The 10198-nt window shown below is 46.5% G+C and overlaps 1 protein-coding gene across 1 annotated transcript; it reads left to right on the forward strand.

Moving 5' to 3' along the window:
* Window positions 1-1026: 1026 nt before the first annotated feature.
* On the forward strand, window positions 1027-2405 carry LOC306764639 (muscarinic acetylcholine receptor M4-like; the record flags this gene model as incomplete). Its single annotated transcript, XM_079251830.1, has 2 exons — window positions 1027-1920; window positions 1992-2405. The coding sequence occupies 2 exons, from the start codon at window positions 1027-1029 to the stop codon at window positions 2403-2405; spliced, it is 1308 nt and encodes a 435-aa protein (XP_079107956.1).
* Between the last annotated feature and the right edge of the window lie 7793 nt (window positions 2406-10198).

Here is a 10198-nt window from a genome sequence, read left to right on the forward strand (position 1 = left end):
AAATCAGCTGATCGCTTTGAATTCCCACTTTGGATTATAACAAACTCACTGTATCACATCCAGAGACCTGATCCAGTCCTCATGTCCTACTCTGGTTTTATCATCATCTCCTCACAGGGTCTGGATCAGTACCTCAGGTTCAGTCCCGGCACTGAACCCGTTCCAGCCCGGTCCTGCTTCCGGCGGATCCTTTCGGATAGAAGTCTCCTAACCGGCAGGATCCGGCAGTCAGTACATAACCAAGGACAAAGAACCAGTTTCTGTAGTTTAATCTGCAATGATCAGACGGGATTTTTATCAGATTTCTTCATATTTAATAAAAATATTGGTTTTCGGGATTCAGTAAAAAAAAAAAAAAATCGTTCATTTCCTAAACCTCTTAATCCAATTCAGGGTGGCGGGAAGCTGGAGCCTATCCCAGCTGGCTTTGGGCGACAGGCAGGGTACACCCTGGACAGCTCGCCAGTCCATCGCAGGGACACACAGAGACACACAACCACACACTCCTAGGGCAAGTCAGAGTAACCAGTCTCTGGTCATCATGTCTCTGGACGGTGGGAGGAACCCGGAGAACCCGGAGAGAACCCAGCATACACGGGGAGAACATGGAAACTCCACACAGACCACTGACCAAACCCCTCCACAGCCAAGGATCAAACCAGCGACCTTGCTGTGAGGCCACAGTTCTAACCACTATTCCACCGTGCAGCATAGTGAAAAAAAAGTTCAAGTAAATGTAAATTATTTTTCTGATAATTTATCAAAAATATCCATTTTTAAAGTGAAATATAATTGTGTCAGTGAAGTCAAGCTTCCCATACAACCTCAACAACTTATCAAAGTAGAATAATAATTTATTACTCTGATCCAAGTAACTTTTTAAGATCTAGAAGTGATTCTACATGTGCATACATGTCACTCATGCTGAAATGTGGAATCTGTGGTTCTACAGGTTAATGTACTCGGTCCCCACTTTGCAGTTGAGACAGGAATATGTGTGTGTGTGTGTGTGTGTCTGTAGGAAACATGGAACCTGATTTTATTCTCAACACTTCTTCTCGGCTCAGCCCCTGCACAAACGTGTCCTGCCACCCTCCGGTTACAGACCTGTATCCGTACAGCATCGCTCAGCTGATCCTCGTAGTCATGGTAACCGGCTCCCTCAGTGTGGTCACCATCCTGGGTAACGCGCTAGTCATCCTTTCCATCAAGGTGAACCGACACCTGCGGACGGTAAACAACTACTTCCTGTTGAGCCTAGCAGTGGCTGACCTCATCATTGGCCTGCTCTCCATGAATGTGTACACGTTGTACCAGCTGCGGGGCCGCTGGCCCCTGGGGCCGGCGCTGTGCGACACGTGGCTCGTCCTGGACTATGTGGTGAGCAATGCCTCAGTCCTGAACCTGCTGCTCATCTGTTTGGACCGGTATTTCTGCATGACGCGGCCGCTCAGCTATCCGGCGTGGCGAACCAGCAGGACAGCAAGCCTGATGATCGGTGCCGCCTGGCTGTTGTCCTTCCTTCTCTGGACCCCCGCCATCCTATGTTGGCAGAGCGTCGGCGGACGGCGCCTCATCCCTGAGGACGAGTGTTACATCCAGCTTCTGGTCAGTCCAGCTGTCACGCTCGGGACGACACTCCCCTCCTTTTACCTGCCGGCGCTCGTCATGGTCGGGTTGTACAGCCGCCTGTCGGCTGCCAGCCACAGCCGCCTGAGCGCACTCAGAGCCGAACGGGTGGCGCCCAGGACGTCCAGCCGGTCTTTCAAAGACGTCCTGAAACGACGCAGCTGTGTGGCCAGTGATCTGGGTTTGGACCTAAACCAGTCTGAGTCCACTGGCTTGAAGACCAGATGGACCCAGAGAGCGTCGGGAAATCCTGTAGACGTGTTGGAGTCGGGGGATGGGTGGAGACGCCTGGTAGGCTCAGTTTAGCACATTCTGTCTTCTGCTTGTGATGTCAGAAACTGACCCTTCTCCTGTCTCCTCAGCGCCGTCTTTCTCGCTCTGTTTCCTACCACGCTGGAGACGAAGACTCCAACAAGATGGACAATGACTCCTCGTCCAACACTGACCTCCACCGGTCCGCCTCGGCAGCATTCTCCACCTGCCCCAGTTTCAGGTCCCAGGAGAGGCGGCAGAGACGGGTCATGGCGAGGGAGAGGAGGGTCACTAAGACCATCCTGGCCATCCTGCTGGCCTTCATCCTGACCTGGACTCCATACAACATCATGGCCGTCATCGCCGCTTTCTGCCACTTCCGCATCCCCAAGATATTGTGGACCACAGGTTACTGGCTGTGCTACGTCAACAGCGCCATCAACCCCGCCTGCTACGCGCTGTGCAACATCACCTTCAGGAAAACGTTCTGCAGCCTCCTGAGCTGCCGCAGGAATCGCCACTGACGCTCCGGCAGGTGATACACCACGACGCAGGATAACGTCTGCTGCTGGGTTTCAGAATAAACGGTTTGGTTGGAGCACAAAAGCCATTCGAGCTGAAGAACCAATCAGCTGCTTGCTGCACTGACCGTTCATTGGTCATATGAATGCTAGTGTTTGACATGAATTCAGTCTTAAGCTTCATTTCGGATCCCCAAACGTACAGTAAGGGTTAAAAATCTGGCATTTATGTCATGTCACGTAACATCCAAACAGATCACGTTGTTGCATCACGACGTCACACGATATCATGTCACGTCATATAGCGTGACGCGAGGAAAGACTCGAAGCAGCTCAAGGACATTTGGGAAAGGAGCTTCGGTGTGGCATGTGTGAAGGCAGTTAATGGCGGACAACGTCGCGTTGAGTCACCACCCAGTCTGCTGTATCAATGTTTTGCAACAAGTCTACAACGTGTTTTTTCCCTGAGACCTGGGATCCGTGAGTTCAGTACGAGCATGAGTAACTGTGATTGTGTGTGTTGGGGCCCACCGCCGTTTAATATGAGACTCAAATTGTTTTGATGTGGTTTACATTTCATTTGGTATTTGAATGTGTTGGACTGAGAAATGCTGATAGTATTGAGACGGGTGTAACAGAAATAAAAAAAACAAAAATGACAGGACATTGTGCCGCTAAGAGGTTTTGAACCAGCTGGAAAAACATTGGCTTATTTGTTTTATTTTGTGATTAAAGTTTTATGTTAATTTGCTCGTCCTACTGTTCTTGTCGACAAAACTGGGTGGATGTTAAATAAAGGTCAGGCAGTTTGACAACTTTCAGTGATCTCCAGGTCATATCTGTGGAAAGACATTTTTGGACATTATCTTTACTTTTAAATCAAATCAAATCAAAGATACTTTATTCATCCCCAAGGGGAAATTCAAGTCATCCGCTTTTCAGGTGTCCCTTCGTGCACCTTAGTTAAAACGAACCCAAGCATTCGCTATTCACAGCTGAAAGAGTGTTACACTAGCATACCTTTAGACTCAGCTTTGACAAGTAATGTCCTGCAATTAATTGGTAAAATGATGTTAAAATAATGTTATCATCAAAATGTTCAAAAAAGTACAATACCATTTATAAGCTAGAAAACCATTCAGAGCGCGCAAACCTGCGCCAAGGGCAAATCCTGGATCCAAATGGTGAGATCTCCTTCTTTCGGTCACGACCCACAGCTCATGACCATAGGTGAGGGTAGGAACGTAGATCAACTGGTAAATCGAGAGCTTCGCCTTCTGGCTCAGCTCCTTCTTCACCATGACAGACCGGCGCAGAGCCCGCATTACTGCAGACGCTGCACCGATCCGTCTGTCCATCTCACGCTCCATCCTTCCCTCACTCATGAACAAGACCCTGAGATATTTAAACTCCTCCACTTGAGGCAGGACCTGACTCCCGACCCGGAGAGGACAATCCACCCTATTCCGGCTGAGGACCATGGTCTCAGATCTGGAGGTGCTGATTCTCATCCCAGCCGCTTCACACTCGGCCGCGAATCGCTCAAGTGAGAGCTGGAGATCACAACCAGATGAAGCCAACAGGACCACGTCATCTGAAATTCTGTCCATATAAGTTATGAACAGAATCGGTGATAAAGGGCAGCCTTGGTGGAGTCCAACCCTCACCGGAAACGAATCCGACTTACTACCGGCAAACTCCTTCTTCAACTTGACGGCATCCCTCACTGCTGGTGTCCACCAAAGAGTCCTGGGATTACCGCCACGACAGGCACCAACGACCTTACAACCACAGCTCCGGCCGGCCGCCTCAACAATAGAGGCATGGAACACAGCCCATTCGGACTCAATGTCCCCCGCCTCACTCGGGACATGGTTGAAGCTCGCTCTGACGGGGGACTCAGCCAGACGTTCCCAGCAGACCCTCACAACACGTTTGGGCCTGCCAGATCTGACCGGCTTCCTCCCCCACCACCTGACCCAACTCACCACCAGGTGGTGATCGACTGTTTAAATTAGCCAATAGGTTCATACGGGTTTTTGTAGGGCTTGACATGGAGCATTTGTGTACCATATGTCGTGCATTTCAGTCAACTGAGTGGGCGGGGCTAACCAATTGCATTATTCTAGAGGCGCCATTCATCCAAATTGGGACTTGTTCAACATGCACATACACGATTCAGTTAACAGCATGACTATCCACGTTGTCAGGTTTGGTGGAGATCAAAGGTTTCCTGGCTAAGTTACAGGTCCTTCATGGGGTCGGAGCATTATTTACCATGGTTACATTTGGTGTAGCAACTTGAGTTTTTGTCTGAAAGCGTTCGACATGTAAAGAATTTCCGAGTTTTTGAGATTGATTGTTCAGGAGAAGGACCACCCTTGGGGGAAAAAATCACTTCCTGTTGGAAATGGGTGGGGCTTAGGCTAAGAATGGAAATGGTCAAATCCAGAGTGCTCCAATGAGAGTGGCATTTTCTCAGGTAACAGGCTAAAATGATTAAATCAACTGGTTTTTTTTTTGTTTTTTTTAATTTGGCCAGTTTTAGTTAATCAAGCAGCTAGTGATAGTTTAAACTGTGGTTAGCTAACAGGAGCCAGACTCCAGTCTCTAGACGTTGCCAGTAAATCTGTATTTATCTCCGTTTTTTTTGCAGTTGTTTGATGTTTGTTCCCATGTAAAGATTTTTGTTGAGGTTTAGATTTATCCTTTGGTGATGACTGAATTAGTTCACCTGGTTTTAATTCCTGCTTGTAAACTAGACATAATATTAACTAGATATTTAACTTTCTGTGAGGTTCATTTAGGAGGAGTTTTACATCCATGAAGAGAAAAAGTCTCAGTAACAGCAGCATTAATGCAGAGACAGCCTGGTCATGCTGGATAATTCTGAATGTTATTAGTTAAATGATGAATATTTGATAGTATAAATATGTATTTAATGTTTTCCAGCAGATGTCAGAGCCTGGTGAACCTCCAGGATTCCTCTGTCTGATGCAGCTGCTGCAGTTTTCCACACAGTCTTTTCCATCTTGTGCTTCCTGTCAGCATGAAGCTGCTCCAGTACGTCCAGTCACATTGTCCAAAAGCTTCCCAGTTCCATGTTGCCGTGGTTACCATCTCTGCACATACTCTCCATCTCTGTGAGACTGTACAATAAGGTTATACTGAATAAAAATGTTTTGTTTTCTGTTTGAAAGTTGTATTTTTTTAAGATGTGAATTTCAGATTAAAAATTGTTTGATATTTTACAATAGTTTTCTGGCTACAACAACAATAAACAGGGTTACATGTGTATTTATTCAATTACACAATGAAAAGTGAAAAATTAATTATTTATTGATATAACTGTTCTCCATAATCAATTAGATTAATCAGAAAAATGAATCCCAAGTAATTTGATTTGATACATAAATCATCATTTACAGCATCTGCAGCGACTTGTCCTTCAAATCATTGAAAAGATCTTGAAAAGGATTTATTGAGATCTCTGCCATTCAGCTAATTTCCCATCTGACACCAGTTAAACCAGACAGACGGACTGGTTTCCACTACTGGTTTGTTAGCAGACAGTAAAACCTGGAACAGACAATATCATGGCTTTGTTGTATAATGTAGCACCTGTTTGAAGGTAACATCAGACAGGTGCTAGCAAGCTGTAGCAGGTATAGACATAATATACGTAGACGCCTCATTGTGTGCTGGAGAGTGAACCAGCGTCACCGCCATATTGGATGGGTCTCTGCTTTCCAGTCTTGCTGCAGATCAAAGTAGTTTCCCCACATAACTGTTTTCTGTGGAACAACGCGTATATATTACACACAAAATATTTTTCTACATTACTGGTTAACAAGTAATGTTAACACAGTGAAATAATCTACTAAATGCAAATTTTACTCCTTTGAGGTGTTTATGGAAAAATATGATATTGATGCTTCACAAAGAGTTTTACATGGTAGCATAATTTCCTCCATCAAGGAGGTTATGTTTTTACCGGCTTTATCTGTTTGTCTGTGTGGCACGAAACAGTCAGCTACAAGCTAAAGATATAAAACCGGACAACACCACCCTGGGTATTATGCCCAAGGAAAATAGCTAGGTGGTTACACCCACCACCAGGCACTCAGGTTCGTTTACCAATGGAGGCAGACATCAGTTACTATAAAAAGAGATTATTCCCACTTAAAAACCTACTAGATACTTTAAAAAGAAAGATAAATCAGGGCTGAGACCTACTGGGGTGGATGTGTCCAGAAGCTAGGGAAGGGACCCCAAGAACACCACACATGAAGACTAACTAAAACCACACCAGAGAAGCAGGGAGGCACCACCACCAGGACACCAATCCACCACTGCAGTCTCAGCACCTGAAGAATAGAAATAAGTTAAACACAAATTAAACAATTAAGAAGAAAATAATCAGCTTTGTCCCAAAATGTCCTTCTGCCGCTCCCCACCATCATGGGCGGCTCAACTGTCCAGTCTGCACCAGCTTGTGGTGAATCCGGCGCCCACGTCAGTGTTCCCTTTCGCCAAGAAGGGGTTGTTGCAGGCGGAGAAGGGAATGAAGTGAAGTAGAAGCCGCAGTAAAACAGAGCAGCCGATGGAACACCTGAAGAGATGCGTCAGAGCAGAGCAGCAGCGGTCTCCAGAGCAGTTTGATACAGCGCATCCAGCTGCTCCTCGTAACTCAAAGGAGATCAGCGTCGGCCCAGTACAACGTGGGTGACAGAGTATTTTGACATCAACTAATTCAGCGCCAGCAGATTTATGTCAGCTTCTGCCTGACCATAAGACTGGAACACCGTCGTGTGCCTCGGAACCCGCGATGCTGCTGGCAACAGCTTGCCACAGCAATGAACAAGTCCAGGCTACTGAACCAAGCCTCGGAGCACCCAGCGCCGATCTCTGAAACAAACCCAGAGAGCAGTACCGGATGGATAAAATGTAATTAAAACGTGACATGCTGCACTGCCGCTGAGCCTACCTGCCACCAACCTGAAGCGGAAGCAGGGAATCCCCTGAATGTAGCCCAGCTGCTCATCGGCAATCTAAGAGCTGAATTCCCAGCTTACCTATATAGGATGGCTCCCCTGCAGCGATTGGCTGCTGGGAGGGGAAGCCAGAAACTACTAAAAAGACACAGCTGTGTCCTGCTACATCCGTTTGTGTTCAAGATAACTATAAAAGTTAAGGACGGATTTTCATTAAATTTTCACGACTTGTTGGAAATGTGAATAGGAAGAACTGGTTTAATTTTGGTGGTGATCCAGATCACTGTTTGGATCCAGGAAGTTTTTAAAGGCCGTGGCGGAGGTTTACGCTCTCCAAGTGTTTTTCTTGGTAACTTCTGAATTGTACAGTTTTGATCCAACACTTTATTTTCAGACTTCGCACAACTCTATATTTATATTGATGAATTAATAAAAGTAAAAAAGAAAAAAGTCACCTCACCAGGCAGGCGTCCAGGAGGTATCTTGACCAGATGCATCCTAACTCCCATGCCCCCTCCAGGTCCCCAAAGAGCTGGTCCACTGTTCCGCGACCAGGACGAAAACCACACTGCTCCTCCTCAATCAGAGATTCTGAGATCAGAGATGTGGTGGACCCTCCTCTCCAGGGACCCTGAATAGACCTTACCAGGGAGGCTGAGGAGTGTGATTCCCCTGTAGTTGGAGCACACCCTCCGGTCCCCCAGCGGAACTGTCCCCAATGTCCATGCGATGCTGCAAAGGCGTGCCAGCCAGGACAGCCCCACTTGACTTATATGATTCAGAATATTCAACTAATGACTCACAAGGCAACAAATGTCATCATTTCAGCTATTTAGCCGAGAAAATTCTTCCAAATCAGCAAGAATAAATGATGAACATGCAACTATTGGTGCTTGGAGCTAATGGCAGCTCCATTAACCACATGACTTCTGCATTTCCATTTTCATTCTAGATTGCGCCGTCTGTTTGCAGCAAACTGTAGCAGCTCTGACTTGCTATCTTCATTTTTTTTTTTTAAAGTAAAAACTCTTCTCACATAGATATTACCTCAAATTAGGTATTTTTTTCTGAGGATTTCATGCCGGTTCGGAGGGTGTGTTGCAAGGAAGATTTTTTTGCATATTTTTGGCTCATTCAAGGCTTGTTATGATGAGTCTCCATGGCAACGAAAGACTTGTTTACAATCAGGATCAACTGATTAACCTCTCCCAAATCAGGATTATCAGTGAAAAAACACATCAAATCCAGATGGAGTTGAAAAGAAAGAGAAGAGGACGCAGAGCGGGAGTGAGACAAAGGAGAAAGCGATGGAGATTTAAACCATTTCTCCCGACCGTCGTCATGGGTAATGTGAGATCGCTAGCTAACAAAACAGACGAGCTCGAGATGCTAACAAGGTCTCAGAAAGAATACAGAGAGTGCAGTATTATGTGCTTCACTGAGACATGGCTGCATGAACACATCCCTGACTGTAATGTGTCTGTACCGGGCTTTAAAACGGTCCGTGCAGACCGCAGTAGACAACACAGCGGAAAGCTAAAGGATGGTGGAATTGCAGTGCTGGTTAACCAGCGTTGGTGTCATCCTGGACATGTTACTGTCAAGGAGAAGATATGCACAAGGGACATGGAACTGTTAGCTGTGAGCTTCCGTCCATATTATTTACCCAGAGAGTTTACCTGTGTTATTCTGGTAGTGGTTTATATAATACCTGGTACCGCACCAGACACAGCCTGTGATGTCATCAGCTCCGTCGTTGCTCGGCTACAAACACAGCATCCAAACTCATTCATGGCGATCTCCGGAGACTTCAACAACGTCTCCAGATGTTGAGAAGAACCACACACCCTCCATAAGCCCACTGCTTTCCTGTCACGCCTCCAATCTGTCACCCTGCAGCTCAGTCATGGACCAGAACACAGCTTCATCTCCCTCCACATCAGGACATCCTGAGACCTCCACCTTGTTTGTCTCCTGCAATCAGGTTAAGAAGCAACTTGAGAAACTGAACCAGAACAAGGCTGCAGGTCCAGATGGTGTCAGTCCCAGAGTTCTCAAGACCTGCTCAGAACAACTATGTCCGATTCTCCAGCACCTTTTCAACACCAGTCTGAGACAAAATAGAGTCCCGGTGCTGTGGAAAACCTCCTGCCTTGTTCCAGTGCCTAAAAAAACACAACCAGCTGAACCAAGTGACTACAGACCAGTTGCCCTGACATCTCACATCATGAAAGTCCTGGAGAGACTCTTACTGGCTCACCTCAACAAGCAAGTAAACCCCTTTCAGGACCCATTCCAGTTTGCATATCGTAATGGACTTGGGGTTGAAGATGCCATCATATACCTGCTCCAGAGAGCACACTCTCATCTGGACCATTCAGGCAGCACTCTGAGGGTCATGTTCTTTCATTTCTCAGTGCTTTTAATACCATTCAGCCTGCTTTGTTATGTGAGAAGCTCCATAAATTCCAGGTGGATACCTCCACAACCACCTGGATCTATGACTACCTCACAAACAGACCCCAGTTTGTGAGACTGAAAGGTTGTGTGTCTGAGATGGAGGTCAGCAGCACTGGTGCACCACAAGGAACTGTACTCTGGCCATTCCTCTTCACTCTGTACACCTCAGACTTCCAGTACAACTCTGAGTCCTGTCATCTGCAGAAATACTCTGATGACTCTGCAGTTGTGGGGTGTATCAGGGATGGACAAGAAGCAGAGTACAGAGAACTGGTCAGTCAGTTTGTTAAATGGTGCGGTGACAATCATCTCATATTAAATAGCAGCAAAACAAAAGAGATG

Source organism: Telmatherina bonti, assembly GCF_933228915.1.
Source record: "Telmatherina bonti genome assembly, chromosome: 2".
Classification (NCBI taxonomy): Eukaryota; Metazoa; Chordata; class Actinopteri; order Atheriniformes; family Telmatherinidae; genus Telmatherina; species Telmatherina bonti.